This window comes from Thalassophryne amazonica, chromosome 1 (assembly GCF_902500255.1).
Source record: "Thalassophryne amazonica chromosome 1, fThaAma1.1, whole genome shotgun sequence".
In the NCBI taxonomy this organism is placed as follows: domain Eukaryota; kingdom Metazoa; phylum Chordata; class Actinopteri; order Batrachoidiformes; family Batrachoididae; genus Thalassophryne; species Thalassophryne amazonica.
The window spans coordinates 95,502,699-95,530,532 of NC_047103.1; the positions used below are offsets into that span (position 1 = coordinate 95,502,699).

The 27,834-nt window shown below is 40.2% G+C and overlaps 1 protein-coding gene across 1 annotated transcript in view; it reads left to right on the forward strand.

The window, feature by feature from the left end:
- LOC117512720 (collagen alpha-1(XXI) chain-like) overlaps positions 1-27,834 on the forward strand; it is a 292,990-nt gene that overhangs the window by 166,210 nt on the left and 98,946 nt on the right. Inside the window, exons 19-21 of the mRNA XM_034172906.1 lie at positions 4,246-4,299; positions 11,516-11,560; positions 11,659-11,712. Of these exons, the coding sequence (XP_034028797.1) occupies positions 4,246-4,299; positions 11,516-11,560; positions 11,659-11,712 (153 nt within the window). The remainder of the gene's footprint in view (positions 1-4,245; positions 4,300-11,515; positions 11,561-11,658; positions 11,713-27,834) is intronic.

Here is a 27,834-nt window from a genome sequence, read left to right on the forward strand (position 1 = left end):
ACAGAGGTTATGTTATTTACAATGGCAGCATGCACTGTTGTGCTTCCTGTGGTAAGTGGCATCATTAGAGGTTGGTATTAATCACCCATAAATGTATTTGCTGCAGTCTTTATTTGTAAGAGGGTTGTTTTTATTTATTAATTAATTTATTTTCGCAGCCCTGTATACAGGGAAGAAGTACTACTGTATATAGGCCCTGAGACCATTTGGTGCCAGTGCTTCAAGCAAATGAGAGTCTAAGTATTCCCGGGAGGGGATGTCAGTCCAACACAGACTACTATCTGTTGGGTTCTCCTTTGGGTGCATCTGTTATGGACTTCAACTGCAATTAAATCTCTCTCTGCATCATACTTATCTGAGTCACTGGTGATCCTTGCTCATTGGTCTCATTTCTCTGCTGACATCATCACGAAAATTCCACAACAGTGCAGAGAACAGGTCTGCTTGGTAACAGTGTGGATAGAAGGAAAGACAACAGAGTTAAAAGTGATAAGAATGACCTTTTTTTTATCACCAATTTAATATCTCTTTAATGTTTTCATTAACAGAAGAGTCAATGTATTGTCTTATCTCATGATGCAGACATCTCCACAGAAAGGATCATGATTAAAGAAAGCCCATGGCCTGCAGACTTCTCATTGTTCTCCTTTGAAACACAACAAAATCTTGCATTCTGAAAACTAATGCACTGTTTACAACCCAATCTCACAGGAAGTTTGTGATGGTACAGTCATGAAATTGAGTACCTGTTTGTGATGGTGTCACAAAAATATTTTGTGATGTATCATGAATATGGTTAGGGTTAAAAACAGTGATCAAAGGTTGACCGCATCATGAAAATGTAACACATTTCATGACAGATATTAAAAGAGCAGCAATATACTTAATTGGCTCAATAAAATGTATGCAATTTTGTACAGAAAATGCAAGCACATGTACCCTGAGCACATACTAATATGCATATTAATATCCAGAGAACCAGTAGAGCCTTTTTGAAACATATAATTTGAATATTCTGTGATGATGTCAGTGAAAATTTCATAGTGAATTTTAGACTGGTATCACCACCTGTGGATGTGGACGTAGTGAAGGGAGGGATGAAAAGAAAAGCACAGCTGAAATTCATATTTAGAAAAACTTACTTCTTCTTATGAAATAATTTGCTTGACAACATTTGAAAATGCATTGACAGGTGTTGAGACAGTGAAAGAATGCGAGCTGTGTGACGTTTTGTACGTAATTGATGCAGTTCATTCTGCGTTGTTCACTGTCATCTAAATCTGTGATTGCTGGTACACCTCCACCTCGTTACTGAAATATTTTCTTCTTGTTCACGTTCATGTTCCACAAAGCTGTACTTTCTGCTGTTTGTATGCTTTCTGCTGTGACACACATGATCACTGCCCACAGTGTCTGCATTCTGAAATGCAGTAGATATTGTAATTGATAATGTGTGCAAAGATACAAAATTGAAGAAAAATGCTTTTTAAACGTGTAAGCCAAGGTAAAGGTACTCATATAGCATCATCGAACATCATCTTAGGCTTTGCTTTCGGCCATATGGGTGCACTGTTAAGTTGTTCTTTTTATGATTTTTTGTTATTGTTGATCTGTGTGCCAAATAAATAAATTCATTCATTCATTCATTCATTCATTCAACAGTGACATTGGCACACTGATATGAGCATATTAGGACACACAGGAGATGTAATTGTATGAGGCAGTAATGTAACATGTTGAGCTTTCTCGTGCTGAAGTAACACTGCACCACCCACATCTGCACCACATTCTCCTTAAGTTGATGCCTTAATTAGCCGGTTTCACTTTCCTGGGCTGCAGACGTAGCCGGGCCTTGGATTTCCATCTCTCGTCTGTCTGCGGTCTCTGTAATGTTGGGGCCTTGAGTTATAGCTCCTGTAAAGCTTGTATTAATTCCTGCGTGTTGTCACTTTTGGGTGCAACAGCACAATATGCAGCCAGCCCAGTGCCTGACTGATAAAACCAAATTGTTCCTCTGAGTGTATTGTGGCCTGCAGCAAACATCCCTGTGGTAAGATCCAAAAACACATGTAGTTTGATTCTCGATCATAAAAGCTTCTGGTCAAACAAAGACCTTACTGTGCATTTTTGTATTTTCTTCTTAACTACCTTTTATTGATGCTTCTATTAGATCTCCAACCAGAATTTGTCCTACTGTAGTTGACTTGAGACGTCACTTCACTGTTTAACAATGTGTGGAAGGCTGAAGCAGCAGTTTATTCGCCATGCATAAAAGGACAGTCAGACAGTTACAGTGCACTTGTCTATTTTCTCTTGTTCTAAACATCCTGAGATTTATGTCATGTTGGCGTTTATTGGTCTGCGGTGGGCGTCTTGGCTGTGTAATTATGAGGTCTGCTGCTCTTGCGGTTTTATATGTGTAATGTGGCAAGACACTTCAAAAGAAAATGGACACAAAGGAACACTAATTCAGTTGTGTCTTCACTTCCAACATACTGTGCTGGATGCTTTGAATATGTGCTGGTTGGATCTGGTCACTTCTAATTCTACTGAAGGCTTAAACAAAACTGAACTATAGGGTTTTTTTTTCTCCATACTGTCAAAGCTGAAGACTAACATATACTAAAATTTGACTTGAAATGGGTCCACATGTGCAAAAGCAGTGCATGTTGGTCATGTGGTACACTTCTCTGTGCATAATCCAGCATCCAGGTACCTCGGGATGGGTATTGAAAGCCAGTTTCTGTTAAGAGTCGATAAATGATTCAACCCACCGACATCAACAGCCTTTTTGCTTAATGATTCCTTTATCGGTTCTTCAGTTCACATTATGCCAGAGCCAGCTGGTGGTCGCAGATAGCTCCGACCACTCGCCATAACGAAAACACATTTGTTTTTGTCCCGCACATGCTCCACTGAGGAAACAAAGATTAGTTGCACAATCAGTGGCTCCGAGTCCAACAATTTACCCAGACTGACAACAAATATGAGTAACTTTAAGTAATTTCATACATTTTTTTGTGTTTTTTTTTTTTTTTTGAGGCATTTTGTGAGTGGCGGAATGCACTCCAATCTCAAACTGCGCTCCTGTGATAGAAACCAAACACACTCTCTCTTCATCTATGGTGTTTAACGGTAACCACCATCCTAATTGTTGCATTGCTTCCACCTTCAGCATCAGTCCGTTATAGCAGTACTAAATCCTCTTGAGTCCAGTGTCTTTCAAGTATTTAAAAAGCCAACAGTTCCCCCTCCCACCTTAATTTAATCTTTATTTAACCAGGTTAGTCCCATTGAGATCAAGATCTCTTTTACAAGGGACACCTGGACAATTATAAAGTTTCCAATTCACCTAACCTGCTGATCCTAGGTCTAAAATACTTCCAGCAGGAACTTCTTTTGGGCCTATTCTTCTAAACTCTGTGAGAAGCACTTGCTTTTCTCTGGAATATTTATTACACGAGGACAACCCTAATCACCAAAACAATGTCCTAAATAAGGTCTTGCTGACTCTTGGATGAACCTGTCCCAGAGATTAAGCATCCAGCAACTAATTTCATACTTATTTACTTTAAGACTCATTAAAATGTTGTTGACATAGAAAACCTGTAAAGCCTACTTTTTGTACACAGAAAATACACAGGAGGGATTGATAAGGGAATCGATAAAGAATCGGATTGATAAGCAGAATGGATAATGGTATCAATATTGATAAAATCTTAATACCCATCCCTACAGGTACCTCAGTGTTGAGCACCCCAGTGGCTGGATGAGGCCATGGGGATGCCCATGTTTCATCTGGAAGATAGATGATTACTTCTGAGAGATGGGGATTTGCTGCCTGGCTGGTTGCCATCAGGATTCAAGGCAGTTCCATAGTGTGGTTGATGCCGTGGTGTATAGCACAAACACATGCTCTCAGACCTGACCTGAACGCTTTGAATGGCTACTTTTCACTCTGCTGATGACAATGTCAATAAACACAAAATGGCTGGAAAAAGGAGCGAGCTTTGTTTCCCGTGTGCTTCTATGTATGCATGAATCTGGCATTTAGTACTGATAAGTTTTGATATAACCCCAACCACACCTTGTATCTATTCTTTCATTCCGGTTTTACTTTTTTTGTATGTTTCATAAGTGGTGCTTTCAGAAAATATTGTCATTTTCTGTGCTTTTAAATATGTTAACTCTTAGCTCAGTCACATATAATTACAGTTATTCATTGTTCTTTCCTTTCCTCTCCAGGGAGAAAAGGGTGATCCTGGGCCAGCTGGTGCTGGTGGACCTCCAGGCGCCCCAGTAAGTTGAGCTACATGAACAAATTTTACAGTGTATACTGTGTTATTTGTCAACTTGTGATATTGAAAGTGAAGCACTGCACTGCAGTAGCAATGCAGTACAAGGACTATAGTTAATTTACTGAATATTTGCATATACATCCCCAAAAAAGAAATTGCTGCTGGACTGAGTAAATCAGTGCATTAGTGAAAGTTATTACAGCATAAGAGGTCGGTGCTGCAGTAACTGCTTACAAGAGATCATTTGTGTCGAGTCAACATTCTCTGTGTCTCATACAAAAATAGCTTTTAATGGACTCATAACGAATTGAAGCAAAAAGCAATGAGCACATAAACTTGGGAGCTCATACACATTGCCACTTGTAAACACACATTGGGCGGGGCCATTCTAAATCTTACATCGAGACTTTAACAGAGCTTCATAACACTCCCCTCTCCACCGAGTGGTGAATATTATGTGTCTGTACTAGCATTGTAGAAAGCCATGTCTGAGCCCATATGCAGATTTTGGATCAGATCTTTCAGTCTGTGTGCACATTGGACAGTACTTTCCACTCTTCACAAACAAAGTGTGCTGTGACAGACCAGGCAGCTGTCATTGTTCACAGCTGCCCAGTAATTCTATACAAAGCATTGTGTTGTGGTTTTTAATTTGCCACAGTCAGAGGAGAGAAAACAGAAACAGTGTGCAATAAATCTCTCTGTGTCATCGCAATAAGAGATAAGTTTTTTTCCCCAGCACTATGTGTAACATATCAAAACTAGCACAGTGAGCACAGACAAGCATCCTATGAGAAGAGCCACACAATGAGACAGCTAGACAAGAAAACTGACTTCACTTGATACCCTCACTGCGTTGTTTTTTAAATTACACTGAACAGCAAATATAAACGCAACACTTTTGTCTTTACTCTCATTTTTCATGAGATGAATTCAAAGATGTTTTTTCTCTCAAATATTCTTCACAAGTCTGTCTAAATCTGTGTTAGTGAGCACTTCTCCTTTGCTGAGATAATCCAGCCCACCTCACTGTTGTGGCGTATCATGATGCTGATTATGCTGTGTTTACACATAACGACAACAATTCACGAATGCCACGAAATATACATTCTTGGCCGCTAATCACAAATGTGATGATTTGAGTCAGAGGCATCAGGTGTCCTCAGGAATGGCTGTAACCTGTTACCACGCGTTATGATTAATGTAACGTGTTGGTGGAGCATTATCAGGAACCATTACGCACGGTCAAGAATAATGTTCCGCGCTGTAATACGCTATCGTAAGTTCTGTCACGTTGTGAATGAGGTGAAGTGTCTCCGCACACACACCCATATTCATCCGTCAGCTGCTGAACAATTCAGATCGCTCCAGTTTGCTCCTCAAAATCCACACCAGAAGAACTTTGTGACTACATGCTTAGTTGGGCTCTGCACCATGGAGTGGCGCAGAGAGGAGGAGGAGACTGAGAGCCAGATGTGTGGCTCCACACAGCTCCCATCTCACTCGTTTTCCCAAACATCAGGCACATGCAGCAGGTGGAACACCTGCAGAAGTGTGCTGAGGAGCACTGGAACAAGAATTTTAGCCTACTTGGCGTCACTGTCCTTCTTCAGCATACTGCAGCAATGAAACTGAATGCAGTGCAGCAGGGTTTAATTGTGCGCATGTCAGAGAAGAACACTGTCAGGCTCTGTTAAGCATCACCACTCATCAAGACGGATCAACACGCTCAGTTGCGACCTCCACGACATGAGGCGAAATGAGGGTGGTGCGTGACATTCGTGGAATATTTTTTGACAGCCAAAAACATGCTCCATGAAAATCATGAATATCATGCACCATCACGTACTATTAAGAAACCTATTCAGATGCATTAAGTCACATTAAGAATGTCAGGAATGTGCCAAGAATGATGCAAATATGACATTCAGAACGCGTCCTGCATATGTGTAAACGCACCATTACTTTCATAACATGTTCCTCCCAACACTAATCATGGATGCACAGTAGCATCAGTGGTGTTCTGACTTTGCTTTGCAAACTTTCCACTTTTGCTTTGTGACTGATTAATCATTTGCAGCCTGAAATATATGAATTTATTCACACAAAAACGTCGGTGAGTGTAATTAATTTTGCCTGTTTAAAGAGCAGAACTGTTCATTTCAACAGACTCATTCACACATCTATTAAACAGGTTTGTATGGTATTAGGCTGGAAAAGTCATCAGCACATCCCAAAACCACACACACACACACACACACACACACACACACACACACACACACACACACACACACACACACACACACACACACACACACACACACACACACACACACACACACACACACACACACACACACACACACACAGCTTGTTAGACACTTTTCTATTTTCTAACCCCTGGTACTAATATGCAAATGTGCAAACTGTAAATTTCTGTGGTCACAGACACACACTGTGTTGCATTACTGCTTGTGGAAACCCATATTAGCAGATGGCATCGCGTGCCGAGCTGCTCCTTTCTCATCAAGCTGTTGTTTACATGTAGAGGAGGACAAAAAATAAAAAAATAAAAAATGCACTTTGTATTCTTGTAAATAGTACCATTGTACATGTAACTGCTCTATAAATCAGGATGCATATAAAGCAGTCTGGATGCCATTTTTGCAAACACACATCTTTACATCTAGTTATATGTTCATTAATTTAAAAAATTTAAATTAAAATGCAATTTTATTTCCTGCCAAGAGCTCAGTTAATGAATGTCAGCTTGATGTTTTAAAAACAATAACACAATCCCACATCTTCAAAATTGCTCACTGACCACAGAGTGACATGTCTTCACGTAGGGGAAAGCGGGGCAAGTTGAGCCCATTGTTGATCTGAAGGGCTGAGTGATTTTGCAGACATGAATATCTTATCTTCAAATTTGATCCTTGGAAAACATTCCAGCTAATTCTAGCTTTCTGTCCCCAAAATGAAAGTCACCATGACCTTTGAAAAAATGAATGTCAAATGGCTCAACTTGCCTCGCCTGGGGGGTAAGTTGACCCTCCCTGAGAGAAAAGTTGTGTCACACAGATGTAAGTTGATCATTAACCCTCAACAGAGATAACTGAAATTCAAAACCATTGTTTTGCCTGATAAAATATTTAATGTTGTAATTACAACACTGAATGAAATGATTACCTTGTGCTCATGGTTATAGTAATAATCTTATAAACAAACAGAAAAGTCAAGATTGTCAACTGTGGTAAGAAAAGTCAATGCAGTTCAGCTCCCACAGTTTCAAGTCACAATACATCAGTTTCAAATCACAAACGTAAATGTCCCAAATACACAGTAATGCCCACAGTCAGATTGTGGCAACTAAGGTAAAGTCCTTAGCCGCGCTCCTCACACTCTGTCCACCAGCAACAGCATCAGCTGTGTGTATCGTAACATCCTGGGGAGTTTGCCCTCAGTTTGTCTTTTGCTTGGAGTTATGCATTTCTCATGTGCTTCTAAAAGAGAAAAATAAACCTTGAATACATTGTATATGGTAATGAAAGTCCACCTCCGAACATTTTTATGACTTCAATGCATTGAGTTTAATTGGTCAATAATTCGTTGTACTCTCCCTTTCTGTTAAAGTAGTTATTCCTGCAGGCCTTCACCACAGCCAGCAGACATCATGTGTTATTCTTGGTGATGAGGAACCGTATCAGAATGGCATTTTCCCGATTTGTTTCATCATGAACACACTGAGCCATGGGTGATCAGATTAGCCTTGCAGCCTTGCCATTTGTATGCACTGAAATTCCTCCAGATTCCTTGAATCGTTGAATTATATTTCAGTCTGCCAACTCATGTCGAGGCAACAGCAGCATATAAGTTTACATTTGGCAGACAGGCTCCAATCATCATCACTCTCCTGTGATGCTTGCTTGAAATATGAGGTAGTGATGATTGGACACGCACATTTTCTTCCCTGATCAGAACACACAGCTGGATGCTGGTGTTGCAGACCAAATGGTCCTCCCTAAAAAATCAGTTCCCCCTTGCCTTCACTGCATATGCATCATTTCGGAGTGTCAGCAGTGATTCACAGATTATCGCTTCATTTCTGCTTAAAACAGCCTTGTTTCTGCTTAAAACTGACTTTAGAATGATTTAAGAGGTGTTATTTTGTCATCTGATGGTTAATAATCACATTATTCCCTTTGATTGGTTTGGGTGTAGAGAGTCAGACTCAGAGAGTCAGACTCAGACGTGCTGCTGTCGTGCTCTGATCGCTCCCCCGTCTTTAATTATAAAATAATGCTGAATTTATGTGGAAATGATTGTTGTACCAAAGCTTCAGATATCGGTCGCTGAGACAGATGATGCCTGGAGTGCAGTTTGAAGCAGAAACGAGGTGATAATCACTGAATTGCTGCTGACACTCTGAAATGACACATGCACAATGAAAGCAGGGGGGACTGATTTTTAGGGGGGACTTGTTCAGTCGGCAACACCAGGATAAAAATAATAATTATTATGTTATTTCCAACAAGTGTAAGAATCACTGTTTTGTTTTTAATTGCATTCTCCATACTGTTCCAACTTTTTCTGATAAGAGGTTGCAAAAATAATCTTTACCCTAATCCTAATTCCTAAATGGTTAAAGTGATATTTTTGTTAAACCCCTTGAAATTCTGCACTGCAAGCACATCTCGATTTTTTAATTTCAACTCCAGAGACAACATTTTAAAAAACAGTTGTCACTGTCCAATAAGCCAAACTGTAACATGGAGCCATTTTCCCCAGAAATCCAGGTTTGTTGGTTTATTGAGTTTGTGTGTCAGAAGTCTTCAGGAATATGATGGCTGTGATCACTGAAGGCAATTTGTTACCTTTGACCTCCAAAAACTGGCGTTTACTGGCTGTAAACACCAGCTTTTGTGTTTAGAGTTTCCAGTTTGGAAAACTCAGTGTTGTAAGTAAATGTAAAAGAAAAATAAATAAAACATCTCTAAATGTAAGGATATCTTGGTTGTTGGTACATTTTTGCCATTGATTGATTATTATTTTACATTATTTGTCACAGTGCCCTGAGATTTGTCACTGGTTATAAATTCATGACTCAACACACTAAATAACCTCACTTAAATCTCATTAAGTAAACTGCAGGATGAGCAGCATGTATTAGTGTGCAATCACCATCAAAGGAGTCATCATTTTTGAGTGGAACTAAAATAAATCATAATTAATTATTTATATGCACAAAAGGGGAAATAGTGCTGTTTCAGCGGTGCTTATGAATTTTGGAATATCAGTACAATTTAATTAGATGCCATATCATGAGTTGGAGTGTCTGGGTTTGCGACTGTTATGACATAAGACTACAATCCAGGCTTTCAATAGGTTCCTGGATTCGGCAATCAGAAATGTATTTGTTTATGGTGAAAATGTCAGACAGTACATGTCAGTACAGATTCAGCTACAATTTGGTGTTAGTTGTGCATCTCTAGCTTCATTTGTCACCTCACACTGACACATTTTCTATTTTCCTTATATTTTTGCATATTCTGAATCACCAGATCCGGATTCCGGATCCGATCATCACCAAACTTTGTTGTTTGATAGAACATTTGACTATGTTACACCCTAATTTTTTTCAAGCCTTTCTGCCTTGTTTTTGTGGAGTTAGAAACTAGAATGTCAAAATTCCCCCTATCCCGCAATGGTGAAGAATCCTTTAAAAAATCTCTGGATCCAGATCGTGATCCGGATCACCACTAAAATTTAATCACTTGTTCCTCTTGTCATTTCCAACCACTCCACAAAATTTCATCAAAATCCGTTCAAAACTTTTTGAGTTATCCTGCTGACAAACAGACAGACAGACAGACAAACAAACAAACTCAACCGAAAACATAACCTCCTTGGCAGAGGTAATTACATTTTTGTACTATAATATTCATTTACAAGTGTCATCGTGTGGATTCTCTATGTTGTTTTGACTGCAGCGACTCTCTGGCGCGCAAGAGATTATGGGATACATGAAAACTCCGAATGTGGAACACTTTCCTGAGGTTGATCCCCTATACAGGTGCCTCAGTACCAATCGCCACAGCTGGAAATGGCAAAGGGGGCACTCACATATCAAGGGCACATACCTGCCTGATGCAGATAGATGGTTGGGGATTTTTTTTGGATGGGACCTAGATTTTTGGCTAGGTAGTTTGTAGCCAGTGCCCAAGGTGGTTCTGTACATACATCGCATGATCCCAGGCTTACTGCCTATTTATATAAAAATGGAGTTACATATGAAAGACTGTTTTCATGTCATATTTTTATTTGATGCAAGATTTAATCAAAAAAATTGCATAGGTTTTGTTCTATTTAACAAACTAAAATGTATCTTATCAACAATGCTTTCATTTTTCAGTCTCATTACATAACATTTAACTTTGAGTAACCTGCACCGTTTTGGCTCATTTTGATCTGACCACAGTCACCATTTTCACAAAGCTCAGTTCTTTTGGTGTGGTGGAAACATGGCTTCAAATTCTGGTGCAGACCAAACAACCGCACTGTGGTCCCCTCACAAACGTGGGAACCCATCTGGTTCCATGGGGACCACGATATGGTTCACTTATGGTAACAAATTATTCAAGCCAGTGGATTAAGTATCTGACCCAAATGCTGAACACTGTAGAGTTTTTTCTTAACAGACACTGCAGAATGAGTCGTCAGATTAATTTTTTCAGATGACCACTACCAGCTTGCAAGAACCCATAAATATAATTAGGGGTACATCATGTTTTCACCAAAGTACTTTCATAGGTGAATTTTCACACACCTGTAGAACAATAGATAGATAGAGAGATAGATAGATTTGGGACTAAGCTACTCAAGGACAGTGTTAGCTCTGATGTTAGTACATTAGTTTAATTGAAGCTGCAGCAATGACAACAACCCTGGAACATAAACACAGCACTTGTGGCCAGTGGGGGTGGGCAGTTTGTTTGCATGTGTCCTTTATGTTGGCTCATATAAAACTGTTACCAGGCAAAACCCACTTGAGGGAAATATGCAACATTGTAAGACACTTTGTCTAAAGGACAGCTTACAAGTTGTGATTATAATTTGAATGAAAAATACATTACAAGTTTGGAATGTATTTGTATTTGTTTATTCACTTTCGGTGACTTGGAACATCTGATAATTCTGTACACTGTGATCCACAGGGTGACCGGGGACATCCTGGTACAGCAGGCTCAAAGGGACCTCAGGTAAAACCTGACCTGAAAGTCACTTTATTTCAGTACTGCTCACAGAATGAAGTCAGTCCACCACTTGATTGTTTTCTATGCTTTAAACATCTTTCCAGGGAGAGCAGGGGTTACCAGGACAACAAGGATTACCTGGAACGAAGGGAACAATGGTTGGTGACAGTTATACATGCTACATACACCAATTTTTACACGCTTGAAAGCCCTTCATTCTCTAGACAGATGTCAAGTGGAAGTATGTTTACATGTGATAAACCTTCCACAGACCACCACATGGGGTTAATTTATGTTATATAATGGCTGAGTGGATCCTTGTCATTTGATTGGTGCTTTGTGTGTCACATGACATGGATTAATTTGTCCCATTTGTGTGGCATTGCATTTAGAGTGCAGTTTGGTTCCATTTAGAGTGCAAATTTGGTTCCATATCTTTGGTACCACTGCACTCTGCACACGTGCACTCACACACAAACACACGCACATGTGCTCGTGTGCTCCTGCATGCACTTGTACATGCACATGGACGCGCACACGTGAATGAATGGTATGTTCCAGCTTTCACCTCATGAAATATTCGTACCATTGAACTCATAACTCACACTTTAATAGTTTGATTTTCACAGTTAACCACTGTTCCATGTTCACACCCACTTATGTTGAAAAAAAAAAAAAATCAGCCAATGGACATCAGCACGTCAAATTCACATATGTACTATATGTACTATATATGAAGTATATGAACAGAAACTAATCTGTTCAATCATTTTCCTTTACTTTTCCTGTAACAATTATAATTTATAATTTATTTCATTTATATAGTGCCAAATCACAACAAAGCTGCCTCGAGATGCTTCACAGCTCGAGGTCTAACCTTACCAACCCCTAGAGCAAGCACACAGGTGACAGTGGTAAGGAAAAACTCCCTCTGATGATATTGAGGAAGAAACCTCAAGCAGATCAGACTCAGAGGGGTGACCCAATGCTTAGGTCATTCCAACAGTTACAAGGTTTTGCAAAGTTTTACAAAACAGAACATAACACAACAAAAGAAGATGCATTTGATAAGAGGTCCATGCAGGCGTACAGTCCACAGGCAGGGGTCATCCAACAGTGCTCATGCCATGTGGGCCTGTTCCTGTGGCAGAGTCCGTTCCACGTCCGTTTCAGAAAGTATGTAGTCGTCAAATCCAGCGCGTGACATCATGCTGTCATCCACACTCGGACAGAGAGGGGAAAAAAAGAAGCAGAATCAGTCGGAGAATAAAAACTACACCTAAGGTATAATTCATCAGCATTAAGCAACAGCAAAGCAGAGAAAATATTAAAGTGGTCGCTGATTTTCCTGATTCAAGTCACATTGTAGCTGTGTTTTAGTGTATCTGATGTATCTTTCTATCCCAGCCTCATGCTGAGGCTTTCTCAGTGTAGGTGGAATACTTAATCTGGGCAGTACAGCAGCACAAGTGTTAGCTTACTTGTTTCTCAGTGTGTAGGTCCCCAGTTTTAGGTACCCTAAAACCCTGTGGTACCCTGTGCCCCCCGTACTTCTTTAGTTGTGTCAGCATGGCAATCATTGCAAAACATGTGCCGTTCAACTTATGTAAACCTTAAGTTTACATCCTAAATACACTTTACAGCAGGGGTCACCAACCCTGTTCTTGGAGGGCCCCTGCCCTGCATGTTTCCTAACTCTCTCTGATCCACTCCCAGGTAATTAACTCTATCAGGTGTGCTCAGCCAATCAGGAGCTGGAAAACAGCACTTTTAAAAAAATCAGGTGTGACTTGAGGAGGTAGAAGTGGAAAACATGCAGGACAGGTGCCCTCCAGGGTTGGTGACCCCTGCTATACTTCTCCGTGTACCATTTCAATACTTTGTGGGACAAAATTGGCCCACTTTTTAATTTATAAAAACATAACTATAACTATACATCAAATATAAGTAATATAAGTAGTAAACTTTGAGTATGCAGCCAGTTTTGTTTTTACAGTGAAAGTGAACTTATAAGTGCCAAAGAAATTATATACTTGGAGGCCACTTTTTACTTTATGAAAGTACACAGTACCCAAGGGTCTTCAATGACATAACAGTCTATTCAGGATTTGATCCAAGGACCCTTTTGTCACAAAACAACATCCCTAACCCCTTAGACCAGTTCAGCAACATGCGATTTAAGTTACCTAAACACACTTCCTTTTACAAGTATACTTGTCAGTATACACAAAGTATAGTTAGGTTATTCTGTATGCTATTTGTCAGCATACACCATGTACACTGAGATTTTTCTGCATAGTTTTCAGTGTACACCAAGTACAGACACTTTTTTTGGTTTACTTGTCAGCATAAACAAATTTGTCCCGGCTTGAGGATGCATGGCACAGATAGTGGGAGGGCACAAAATGCAGACTCAAAGACAAAGTGATAGACGTAAAAAATAATCTTTATCATTAGGCCTGGCTGGGGTACGGTACACAGAAAGGCAGGCAGTGAAGCAGAGGTACAGGTAAGTGCAAAGCGAAAATGTGGTCAAAAGGCAGGCTGGGTTCAAAGACAGATAGAGAAACTGTAACATAGGCTGGGCATAAACAAGGTCCGAAAAACAGAGCAAGGTCAATACACAATGTGGCAAAAAACAGGACTACGGCAAAAGGCTGGAATGAGGATACAAAGATTGCTACAAACTGGCAGGAGAGTGGAGAAAGTGAAGGGCTTTAATGACACAGGTGATATAATTTGGGAAACAAGATGCACATGTTGGAATGCTCTGGAAAGGTAGACGTGGTCAGGTGAATCCAAGAGGCGGGAAGAGAGGCAAGTGAAAGAGGGAGTGATCGTGGCAGACAGAGACAAAGATGAAACAGGCAGGTGCAAGAGTGTAAGTGAACAGACGGGGAAAACAGAGACAAAAAGACAGGTGCAAGAGTGTAAGTGAAAGAAATACAAACGGTGACAAAAATTATTGACTAAATAAGATAACAAACTAAACTCCACACATGGCTAAAATTCTAAAAGACAATAACCATAACAAAGTAACCTATAGATTAAACAGCATAACTAAAGAACAGAAAACAAAATCCGAGAAAACAATATACAGCGTAGAAAAAGGAATGATACAACTAATGACTACATACCGAGAAGCAGAAACTAAAACCAGCAACAAAAGCATAACACAATGGAAAAACACTAGCTGGACAGAAACTACACCTGAATAAATCACATGACTAAGGTATGGTGAACAGAAAATACATAATAAACAGAAAACAAAACCAAAGACTACAAAATACTCGGCAGACAATAACTGACGAACTAAAAACAAAACTAATCACTACAAAATTGAACCATGGAAAGGGGAAAAATAAGAAATGACACCACCCCGGGGCTGAAACCTGACAAAATTTAGAGGTACTTAAAGTACAGTATTAAGTAAAATCTATTAAGTACCTACCAACTAAATTGAAAATCAATCAATCAATCAATCAATTTTTTTTATATAGCGCCAAATCACAACAAACAGTTGCCCCAAGGCGCTTTATATTGTAAGGCAAGGCCATACAATAATTATGTAAAACCCCAACGGTCAAAACGACCCCCTGTGAGCAAGCACTTGGCTACAGTGGGAAGGAAAAACTCCCTTTTAACAGGAAGAAACCTCCAGCAGAACCAGGCTCAGGGAGGGGCAGTCTTCTGCTGGGACTGGTTGGGGCTGAGGGAGAGAACCAGGAAAAAGACATGCTGTGGAGGGGAGCAGAGATCGATCACTAATGATTAAATGCAGAGTGGTGCATACAGAGCAAAAGAAAAAGAAACAGTGCATCATGGGAACCCCCCAGCAGTCTACGTCTATAGCAGCATAACTAAGGGATGGTTCAGGGTCACCTGATCCAGCCCTAACTATAAGCTTTAGCAAAAAGGAAAGTTTTAAGCCTAATCTTAAAAGTAGAGAGGGTGTCTGTCTCCCTGATCTGAATTGGGAGCTGGTTCCACAGGAGAGGAGCCTGAAAGCTGAAGGCTCTGCCTCCCATTCTACTCTTACAAACCCTAGGAACTACAAGTAAGCCTGCAGTCTGAGAGCGAAGCGCTCTATTGGGGTAATATGGTACTACGAGGTCCCTAAGATAAGATGGGACCTGATTATTCAAAACCTTATAAGTAAGAAGAAGAATTTTAAATTCTATTCTAGAATTAACAGGAAGCCAATGAAGAGAGGCCAATATGGGTGAGATATGCTCTCTCCTTCTAGTCCCCGTCAGTACTCTAGCTGCAGCATTTTGAATTAACTGAAGGCTTTTTAGGGAACTTTTAGGACAACCTGATAATAATGAATTACAATAGTCCAGCCTAGAGGAAATAAATGCATGAATTAGTTTTTCAGCATCACTCTGAGACAAGACCTTTCTGATTTTAGAGATATTGCGTAAATGCAAAAAAGCAGTCCTACATATTTGTTTAATATGCACTTTGAATGACATATCCTGATCAAAAATGACTCCAAGATTTCTCACAGTATTACTAGAGGTCAGGGTAATGCCATCCAGAGTAAGGATCTGGTTAGACACCATGTTTCTAAGATTTGTGGGGCCAAGTACAATAACTTCAGTTTTATCTGAGTTTAAAAGCAGGAAATTAGAGGTCATCCATGTCTTTATGTCTGTAAGACAATCCTGCAGTTTAGCTAATTGGTGTGTGTCCTCTGGCTTCATGGATAGATAAAGCTGGGTATCATCTGCGTAACAATGAAAATTTAAGCAATACCGTCTAATAATACTGCCTAAGGGAAGCATGTATAAAGTGAATAAAATTGGTCCTAGCACAGAACCTTGTGGAACTCCATAATTAACTTTAGTCTGTGAAGAAGATTCCCCATTTACATGAACAAATTGTAATCTATTAGACAAATATGATTCAAACCACCGCAGCGCAGTGCCTTTAATACCTATGGCATGCTCTAATCTCTGTAATAAAATTTTATGGTCAACAGTATCAAAAGCAGCACTGAGATCTAACAGAACAAGCACAGAGATGAGTCCACTGTCCGAGGCCATAAGAAGATCATTTGTAACCTTCACTAATGCTGTTTCTGTACTATGATGAATTCTAAAACCTGACTGAAACTCTTCAAATAGACCATTCCTCTGCAGATGATCAGTTAGCTGTTTTACAACTACCCTTTCAAGAATTTTTGAGAGAAAAGGAAGGTTGGAGATTGGCCTATAATTAGCTAAGATAGCTGGGTCAAGTGATGGCTTTTTAAGTAATGGTTTAATTACTGCCACCTTAAAAGCCTGTGGTACATAGCCAACTAACAAAGATAGATTGATCATATTTAAGATCGAAGCATTAAATAATGGTAGGGCTTCCTTGAGCAGCCTGGTAGGAATGGGGTCTAATAAACATGTTGATGGTTTGGATGAAGTAACTAATGAGAATAACTCAGACAGAACAATCGGAGAGAAAGAGTCTAACCAAATACCGGCATCACTGAAAGCAGCCAAAGATAACGATACGTCTTTGGGATGGTTATGAGTAATTTTTTCTCTAATAGTTAAAATTTTGTTAGCAAAGAAAGTCATGAAGTCATTACTAGTTAAAGTTAATGGAATACTCAGCTCAATAGAGCTCTGACTCTTTGTCAGCCTGGCTACAGTGCTGAAAAGAAACCTGGGGTTGTTCTTATTTTCTTCAATTAGTGATGAGTAGAAAGATGTCCTAGCTTTACGAAGGGCTTTTTTATAGAGCAACAGACTCTTTTTCCAGGCTAAGTGAAGATCTTCTAAATTAGTGAGACGCCATTTCCTCTCCAACTTACGGGTTATCTGCTTTAAGCTACGAGTTTGTGAGTTATACCACGGAGTCAGACACTTCTGATTTAAAGCTCTCTTTTTCAGAGGAGCTACAGCATCCAAAGTTGTCTTCAATGAGGATGTAAAACTATTGACGAGATACTCTATCTCCCTTACAGAGTTTAGGTAGCTACTCTGCACTGTGTTGGTATATGGCATTAGAGAACATAAAGAAGGAATCATATCCTTAAACCTAGTTACAGCGCTTTCTGAAAGACTTCTAGTGTAATGAAACTTATTCCCCACTGCTGGGTAGTCCATCAGAGTAAATGTAAATGTTATTAAGAAATGATCAGACAGAAGGGAGTTATCAGGGAATACTGTTAAGTCTTCTATTTCCATACCATAAGTCAGAACAAGATCTAAGATATGATTAAAGTGGTGGGTGGACTCATTTACTTTTTGAGCAAAGCCAATAGAGTCTAATAATAGATTAAATGCAGTGTTGAGGCTGTCATTCTCAGCATCTGTGTGGATGTTAAAATCGCCCACTATAATTATCTTATCTGAGCTAAGCACTAAGTCAGACAAAAGGTCTGAAAATTCACAGAGAAACTCACAGTAACGACCAGGTGGACGATAGATAATAACAAATAAAACTGGTTTTTGGGACTTCCAATTTGGATGGACAAGACTAAGAGACAAGCTTTCAAATGAATTAAAGCTCTGTCTGGGTTTTGGATTAATTAATAAGCTGGAATGGAAGATTGCTGCTAATCCTCCACCCCGGCCCGTGCTACGAGCATTCTGACAGTTAGTGTGACTCGGGGGTGTTGACTCATTTAAACTAACATATTCATCCTGCTGTAACCAGGTTTCTGTTAGGCAGAATAAATCAATATGTTGATCAATTATTATATCATTTACCAACAGGGACTTAGAAGAGAGAGACCTAATGTTTAATAGACCACATTTAACTGTTTTAGTCTGTGGTGCAGTTGAAGGTGCTATATTATTTTTTCTTTTTGAATTTTTATGCTTAAATAGATTTTTGCTGGTTATTGGTAGTCTGGGAGCAGGCACCGTCTCTACGGGGATGGGGTAATGAGGGGATGGCAGGGGGAGAGAAGCTGCAGAGAGGTGTGTAAGACTACAACTCTGCTTCCTGGTCCCAACCCTGGATAGTCACGGTTTGGAGGATTTAAGAAAATTGGCCAGATTTCTAGAAATGAGAGCTGCTCCATCCAAAGTGGGATGGCTGCCGTCTCTCCTAACAAGACCAGGTTTTCCCCAGAAGCTTTGCCAATTATCTATGAAGCCCACCTCATTTTTTGGACACCACTCAGACAGCCAGCAATTCAAGGAGAACATGCGGCTAAACATGTCACTCCCGGTCTGATTGGGGAGGGGCCCAGAGAAAACTACAGAGTCCGACATTGTTTTTGCAAAGTTACACACCGATTCAATGTTAATTTTAGTGACCTCCGATTGGCGTAACCGGGTGTCATTACTGCCGACGTGAATTACAATCTTACCAATTTACGCTTAGCCTTAACCAGCAGTTTCAAATTTCCTTCAATGTCGCCTGCTCTGGCCCCCGGAAGACAATTGACTATGGTTGCTGGTGTCGCTAACTTCACATTTCTCAAAACAGAGTCGCCAATAACCAGAGTTTGATCCTCGGCGGGTGTATCGTCGAGTGGGGAAAAACGGTTAAAGATGTGAACGGGTTGGCGGTGTACACGGGGCTTCTGTTTAGGGCTACGCTTCCTCCTCACAGTCACCCAGTCGGCCTGCTTTCCCGGCTGCTCGGGATCTGCCAGGGGGGAACTAACGGCGGCTAAGCTACCTTGGTCCGCACCGACTACAGGGGCCTTGCTAGCTGTAGAATTTTCCACGGTGCGGAGCCGAGTCTCCAATTCGCCCAGCCTGGCCTCCAAAGCTACGAATAAGCTACACTTATTACAAGTACCATTACTGCTAAAGGAGGCCGAGGAATAACTAAACATTTCACACCCAGAGCAGAAAAGTGCGGGAGAGACAGGAGAAGCCGCCATGCTAAATCGGCTAAGAGCTAGTAGCTACGCTAAGCTAGCGGATTCCTAAAAACACGCAAAGCGAATAATGTGTAAATAATTTAGAGGTGATTCAGCAGAAGGAGTGCTTTAGTTAAGGCACGTAAAGATTACACTGGGAAACAAATCGTAATCTAGATAACTAGATCAATCTAACTGCGCAGATCAAACAGCTAACAGATACAGAAAAACACCGCTGTGCTCCGGAACAAGAAGTGATACAATACCGCAGTGAGAGCCGACCACCAGTAGAGTCAAGTAAAAAAGTAAAAAAAAAAAAAATAAAAAAAAATAAAAAGGTAAAAAAGTAAAAAAGTCTTGAAAAAGACTATTAGTTCAAAGTCCAAAGCAGCAGGTAGCAGTCTCTGTGTAAACAGTCCCAACAGAGAGCCAAAATTAACAGATACAGCAAAACACCGCTGTGCTCCGGAACCTACACTCACTACTTTCTAGATTAAAGAGGTATGCTGCTTTTAAGCTTCTTTTTGCTAGGGTATGCTCCGGCATGTGGCACAGTGGCTGGAGAAGGCCACCCATTTATACATGGCTGTTACTTTTAGTGGTGATGATGGATCAGTTGTCTGCCTGGGTGGTTGCCATCTAAAGCAGGGGTGGCCAAGTTCGGTCCTCGAGAGCCACCTTCCTGACAATCTTAGGTGTCTCAATGAAAGGCTCGTGAGCCTTTCATTGGATTCAGGTGTGTTGGAGCAGGGAGACAACTAAGAGTGTCAGGAAGGTGGCTCTTGAAGACCGAACTTGGCCACCCCTGATCTAAAGCCTCGGTCACACGGAATTAACGAAGGACACCAATGCTAAAATGAAACAAGAAATTTGGACTTAGTTTGACTTTTGGAGACATTGTTTAACCATCCTCCAACTTTGTCCCTGTAGCTGGCGCTTCGTCAGAATTTTCAAACTGTTGAAAAATTTGAACGAATCTGACGACAACCTCAATTCATCCGTATTTGTTTTGCTTTCTGTCTTGACGGTTCCTTATCGTTTGTGTAGTTCCCGTACCATCAGCGTTCCGTTTGATTGTTGTCCAACTTCGTCCAGCCTCCCAACTCCCACATCTTGCAAGAACACTGACGATATCTGAACGGCTCAATAACAAGCTCAGACGAGCTGCACGTGACTCGTCCACGTGTGGCACGAAAAGCAACATTTTCATACAGAAACAATAGCGCAAAGAACGTTTATCAACTACTGTAACTATTTCCACACATTCCAGCTGTCTGTGGCTGGAACGTGCGTGTGTGCACATGTTGTTGTGAAGACAAATTTGTTCTCAAGACAACCAGATACCACACCTGCAGGTGCTGTAGACATGAGCACAGGCTAGCTGCGCTCAGTCTCGTACCCGCTGTCAAGTCACGTCATCGATTTTGTTTAAAGCGTCAAGGTCAACGTTCGCTTTGTTTTTCTTTTGTTAGTTTTGCCTTTGTGTCGTTCCTTTATGTGTTCTTGAATCGCAGGTTTTTCGGTGATGGGATAAGTGCAGGATCATTCGTCCACCTTTTCTCGATGATGTGTGACTTTGTGACTTTTTTTTCCTTTCTTCAGCTATCGTGTGCCGTGTGACTGGGCCCTGAGACTCAAAGTACGGTAGTAGTGTTGTGTGGTGGATGTGCTGACATGGCAACAGGTCATGCTCCCTAACATTACTTGACCTGAAGATAATAACTTTATCTAGCACTTTCTAGTGCAAAATTGTACAATTTAACGTGCTTTAATAAATAAGTAAGTGTAAGTAAGTGACTTGCTTTAAAAATTTGTTTAAATTTTAAACTATGTTACCGTGCCAAAACTGAAGTTAGCTTTCTTACAGTAGCCTGTTTTTAAAACATTAACTAACCATGATAACTTTAGCTAGTTACTGCCATCTAAACCACACTCATTTTTCACTACTTTGCCGTCCCTACCACATTGGACAGTTTTTTTTCTAGATGTTCTAACATGACCGTATTCTTATTTGATCATTAAAATATGTCTTAATTTTGTTGATTGCGATGATATGTGCTTTATCATCTTCAGTGTAAATTGGTAAAATGTTGATCCACTGGAGAACAACACGGCATAAGATGACATGCACAAGAAAACGTTCATGATCTCGATTTGAATGAACTCTTGAAACAGTGAGTGTAAATGGATATTTGGCCTACATTTAACCCCACGCAGTTCAAGCTGATAAAGAGCTGGTACACATTTGTGCAAATGGTGCATGTGTCATTGGGGTGTTTGGATAGTTGTGTTTGAAAATTGTGTGGCCAAGTGCTCACCCCACCCCTGCCACATTTCTCCATGTAATGTGGAGTTGCGCCAAGAAGGGCACCTGTAAAACTTGTGCCAATTCAACATGCAGATCCACCTTGGATTTGCTGTGGCAAACAAGGGAGCAGCTGAAGGGACTTACTTTTAAAAAGAACTCCACACGTAATGTGATTCACATTAAAATCTCCTCAGAGGGTTCATAATGAGATCATTAATTCAGCTCAGGCTCCACATTAGTCCATTTGATTTATATTGTGATGACATTAAGGCAGCGAGCAATTATTAACTTAGACAGAGACAAAGTAATCGCGCACCCGACCATCCCATTACCAAACAAGATCACAGCCACCAAATACAATTAGGATGGAACGTCAGGAAGAAAATCCCACACAGTGATTACAACATAGTATGTTTGTGTTTGCCTCCCTCTGTTGGCCAAACCCCAACAGTGCAGCCTATAGAAGCATTTGCACAAAATGCCTCTGCAGATCACTGAAGTTAAAACTTGACTGACCACTGTTTGATTATTTAATTGATTATTTATTTATTTTATTATTTAATAATTTTTAATTTAATTTTCATTGTTTAATTATTTTTCAGTTATAGCTTAAAGATTGTGCAGCCCCTCATGCAGATTAAACTGGGAATCTGCAAAGGGTTTTGCATGAAAACAAGTAGGGTTTTTCATGCAAAACCTTGTAGGTTTTTTGGCACCATCTTAACTTTCTGAAGTTGCACTTTTCTATTTGCAGGGTGAACAATGTGAGCACAAAGGCTCAGGTTACAAAAGGGTATAACGTCTCTTAATTAGTCAAGGCAAGTTTTAAGCATAACATGCAATAAACCGATTAGAATGATGCCTGTCACTGCATTTAATGAGATAAGATAAGAGATAAGACTTTATTGATCTCACAATGGAGAAATTCACGTTACGTCAGCTCTTAATAAACACAAGATGAGTGCGAGTAGAAAAATTGTGCATCAAATAGCGTGTGCAAAGATAAAGCAATGATAATACTTGTAACAATACAATAAATTAAGGAAATGAAGTGGAAATAAAAATTATATATATATATATATATATATATATATATATATATATATATATATATATATATATATATATATATATATATATATACTCGTATATATATATGTGTGTGTGTGTGATTGGAATTAAAAAATAGGAGCATCTTATTTACAATATGTGAAGTAAGGTTTGGATGTGATAAGGTGACACTAGTGCTGGAATTTATAAACAAGTTGTTATTGCACATGATTTGTAGACAGATTAATATTGCACATGATTTGTATACATATTATTGCATTATATTATATTAATAGACAGCTGCATCAGCAACTGGCACATTAACAACTGCTGGTGCGACTCAGGACACATCACAGTAAAGATGGTCTTGTGCTGCCGGGGACCTTGAGCTGCGAGCTGTTAGCCTGCGACCATACTATCTATCGAGGGAGCTTAGTCACGTGATCACCATCTGTGTTTACCCTCCGAGAGTGGACGCAGCCAGTGTATTTGAGGAAAGTCACACTGTCACAGCAAGGCTGCAGACAGAGCACCCTGAGACACTGATGCGCGTTTCTGGGGATTTTAACCATGCAACTTTGGACTCTACTTTGGCTGCTTTTCACCAGGTTGTGGACTGTCCAACAAGAAATGACAGGGAAATTGCCAAACTGTATGTTAATGTGAGGGATGCATAGGGAGTCACACCCCGCCCCCCTTTAGGGAAGTCTGACCACAACCTAGTCCACCTACAGCCACAGTACACCCCCCTGGTCCAAAGGCAGCTGGTAACCACTCGCTCAGGAGGTGGTCCCCTGAAATAGAAAGTGCTCTGAGAGACTGCAACAACACCACGGTCTGGGATGAACTGATCAACCTGCATGGTGAGGACATGGAGGAGCTGACACACTCTCTGATGGATTATCTTAACTTCTGTGCAGACGTGGTCTGCAAAACCAAGACTGTCTGCTCTTAAGGCCCACTGACAAGAGCATGCCTTTGCTTCACGACACATCACAACCTGTGTCCTGATGTGTCATGCTGGAGAGTAAACTCATCTTTAATGGGTGCAGACAGGATGCCAGAGGGGCGCCGGTGCGTGCTATTGTGCACAGAGAATTTTGAAATGTTCAAAAAATCTTTCATACACAAATGTCATGCTATGTCACACGATCTAATCGCCAACATGACGTGCAGCTTGTCAAGTGGAGTAAAGAAGTGAGCAGAGCGAGTGGTCATGTCAGTGGATCGCATCAGAGCGCAGCTTGTCTGAACGATTATAACAAGAAGATAAATCTGTTATAAACATACTTTAACAGCTGCAAACAAGAAGGAAAAACACACAACTGTTTTATCAAGCCATGACAATGTAAACAAGACAAATAATTACCTTTTTAAATGGCTCAAATTCCTTTCTGCAGGTAGTTAAGCCCCTTTCATATTGGCGTATTCGTAGAGCTGCTCATAGTGGCGTATAGTCTACGCTGAGTTGAGCAGCTCTACGCCCACTTTTAGCAGCTCTACGTCGAGTTTTTTTCCCCCTACGCAGCAGTATGTTGAGGGCTACGCGCGTAGGATGGAAGAAATTAAACATGTTTAATTTTCTTTGGCGTAGAGCGCTGGACACAGTTTGAAGCAGGTCTGTGCAGCACAGCGTTACTGCATGTAAGTCTGTGCAACACTCCGCTTCTGTACACAACCAAAAACTGAGTGCTGCATCCATAGGAATCAGCTGAGAACATGAGAACATGATCACACAGCCCACACCACCTGTGTGCTCAGAACAGGGAATCGAACCTCAACTCAGAAATCCAGAAACACAACAGAAACAGCAGGTCGCTCGCTCTCTCTCGCGCGCGCTCTCCCTCACTCTCACTCTGTCTCTCTCTCTCTCCGTCTGTCACTCTCTCTCTCTGTGTCTGATCAAACCTGTGACTTTAAAATAAAAGCGCACTCGCTGCATGTTGGTGCGCTCATCAAACGCCCTGATCGATCAGCTCTGATCAAACCTGTGACTTTAAAATAAAAGCGCTCTCGCTGCATGTCGGTGTGCTCATCAAACGCCCTGATCGATCAGGTCTGATCAAACAGGTCTGATCAAACCTGTGACTTTAAAATAAAAGCGCACTTGCTGCATGTCGTGCGCTCATCAAACACCCTGATCTTGGCAGTAATGCAACTGTAAAAACCTCTTGATACAGTCCACTGTTTTCCAAGTGCAGTGATGTGTTCTGCACAGCCGGCAGGAGTGAACTGGGTTTAAATAGCGGCATGGTACACGCGACTGTGTGCACATATTAAAAAAGTGAACACACGCAGCTGCAAGTATGAAACAAACACAAAAAAAGGCTGAGTAAGTGCGCATTTCGGGCGTATTTAAATGAAACACAACGCTGCAATACCCAGCTCTATGAATACGCCAATGTGAAAGGGACTTTAGGTTCGTGCGCGAACGGCTCCGGTTGCAGCCTCTTCTGTGATTAGGAAGTGATTAGAGCCGTTTTCAACGGCTAATTTGCAGAAAAAAAAAATATTAATCTGCCACGAAATAATTATTTTATATACACAGCGTCCACGTGTGTATATGGCAGCCAGTGGAACAAAGAATGGCGTCCAGCTGGGAACACAGCAGGTGGGATCGTCACAACACAGGTCGTGCTGTTGCTTGAGGCAAAGGCGTGCTCGTGTAAGTGGGCCTTTACCCTAACAACAAACCATGTGTTATGCAGGAAGTCAAAGCTGTCCACAACAGGCAGAAGTCCGCCTTCAGAAGCAGAGACATGGAAGCGATGAAGGCAGCACAGCGGGAGGTGAAACAATGCTTGAGGGAAGCAAAAGACAGCTACAGGATGGAAGGTGGAGCAGAAGCTGAAACAAAACAGCATGAAGGAGTTCTGGGAAGGTCTGAAAACCATCACATCACTAAGGGCCCTTGGGCAAGGTCCTTAATCCCCTAGTTGCTCCCGCTGTATAGTGAGTGCCTTGTATGGCAGCACAATGACATCAGGGTGAATGTGAGGCATTATTGTAAAGTGCTTTGAGCGTCTGATGCAGATGGAACAGCACTATATAAGGGTGATTCTTAGGCTATGGGCACTTATTATGTCCTTTGATCGTATTGTATGAAAAACAGAAAAAAAGGGAAATTTCACACTTTTATAGTTATCTTTACAATCAGTGTGTTAAGAACTTTGTTCTAGTAGTCTATGATGACTTTTTCACCTTTTTTCAGCATCATTATATGCAAATATTGCCGTTTTGTACTTGTCCCACACCCAGACTTTTGATCTTCAATGATAAAAATGAATGGTAAAGAAACATTTTTTCTAATGTTTTAAAATATCTCTGAATAAAATATCAGTAAAATAATCAAAACATAATTGGGGTATTCAATGTCATACAACTGTTGTGATTTTTTTTAAACAAAATGTAGTTGTCCCACACCATTGCCGTAATTTCCACCACAACACTGTAATGTCCCTTTAAACAGTTTGTATGAAAGATTGATTGGGTAGTTTCTATGGAGATAAACAGTGACATCAGAGCACATGTATATAGTGCCAAATCACAACAAACAGTTGCCCCAAGGCGCTTTATATTGTAAGGTAATGGTGTGGTGGAAATTACATTTACAAGGCCAATAGTGCCCGTAGTTAAAGAATCACCCATAAATGCAGTCCATTTATTATCACAGGCCATAACAAAACCAGACCAAGAGAACAAAACAAGACCAGAGACACAGGGAGACAATGAAGAGTGTGAACGAACTTAACAACTTCTTCAACCGGTTCACCAGTCCATGCCCCCCCCCCCCCCCCCCACCCTCTCCCTCACTGCAGACATCTCTCCTTCCCTTAGCACACCTCCCCCCAGACAACACCAGGGCTGCCAACTTTGGTACTTTGGCTGGCGTGTGACTCTGCATGCACATAGCATGTGCCGAAAAGTTTTGGTAACCCCAAATAAAAGAAAAACAACAAAACAGTTCTCATTTACTAATAAAAATAATAATAGAAGGGGAACTCTGATTCTGTTCCTCTCCATCCTCCTTCGCCTGAGGGATCAAAGGTCATGGGCATTCAATGTTGGTTTTCGGCCTTGCAGCTTACATGTAGAAAGTTCTCCAGATTCTCTGAATCTTCTGATTATATTATGGACTGTAGATGATGGAATCCCTAAATTCCTTGCTATTGAACATTGAGAAACATTATTTTTAAACTGTTGGACTATTTTTTCACGCAGTTGTTCTCAAAGTGGTGATCCTCACCCCATCTTTGCTTGTGAACGGCTGAGACTTTTGGGGATGCTCCTTTTTTCCCAATCATGATGCTCACCTGTTTCCAATTCGGTGTTCTTTGAGTATTCATCAACTTTCCCAGTCTTTTGTTGCATTGTTGCATATATATATATATATATATATATATATATATATATATATATATATATATATATATATATATATATATATATATATATATATATATATATATATATATATATATATATACATAATTTGAAATACTCATATTAGGCCTATCTATTGCAAATAATAATAATAATAATTATAAATAATCATGACAATCTAACCAAAATTAATTTATTTTCAGATGTTATTTGATCTCAACATGTATTGTGGCACACTATGCAGTAATTATGCTGTTCTATCTGAAGAAACATGTAAATTCTGGCTATTTATTTTAAATATGTAAAATATGTAAATATTTTTAATAATATAAAAGATATTCATATGTAAATACAAAAAAGTACACAAATAAATTCATTTTCATCATTTAACTAAACATCTTTAACCATAAACACCCTGTTAACTATGATAATAACCATGTTATATAATTTTAGTAACAGGGTTGCATGTAACAGGGTTGCAAATCAGTGCTAATACAGCATCTACCTAATGAACAAAAGCTAGCTGCTTAATTTAGCTATTTTACCAAGGTCAGCAACCAGTTTAATTTTACAAAAACAGAAAATAAAAATTGAAATTATTCAACATTATTCTTAAACTGTGAGTAACAGGGTTGAGTGGTTTAGCTTTACGCACTCAGTTAACCCAGAAAAGTTTGAAAATATGTCAAAGATGCAAGAGGGCACTCACCTTTGGTC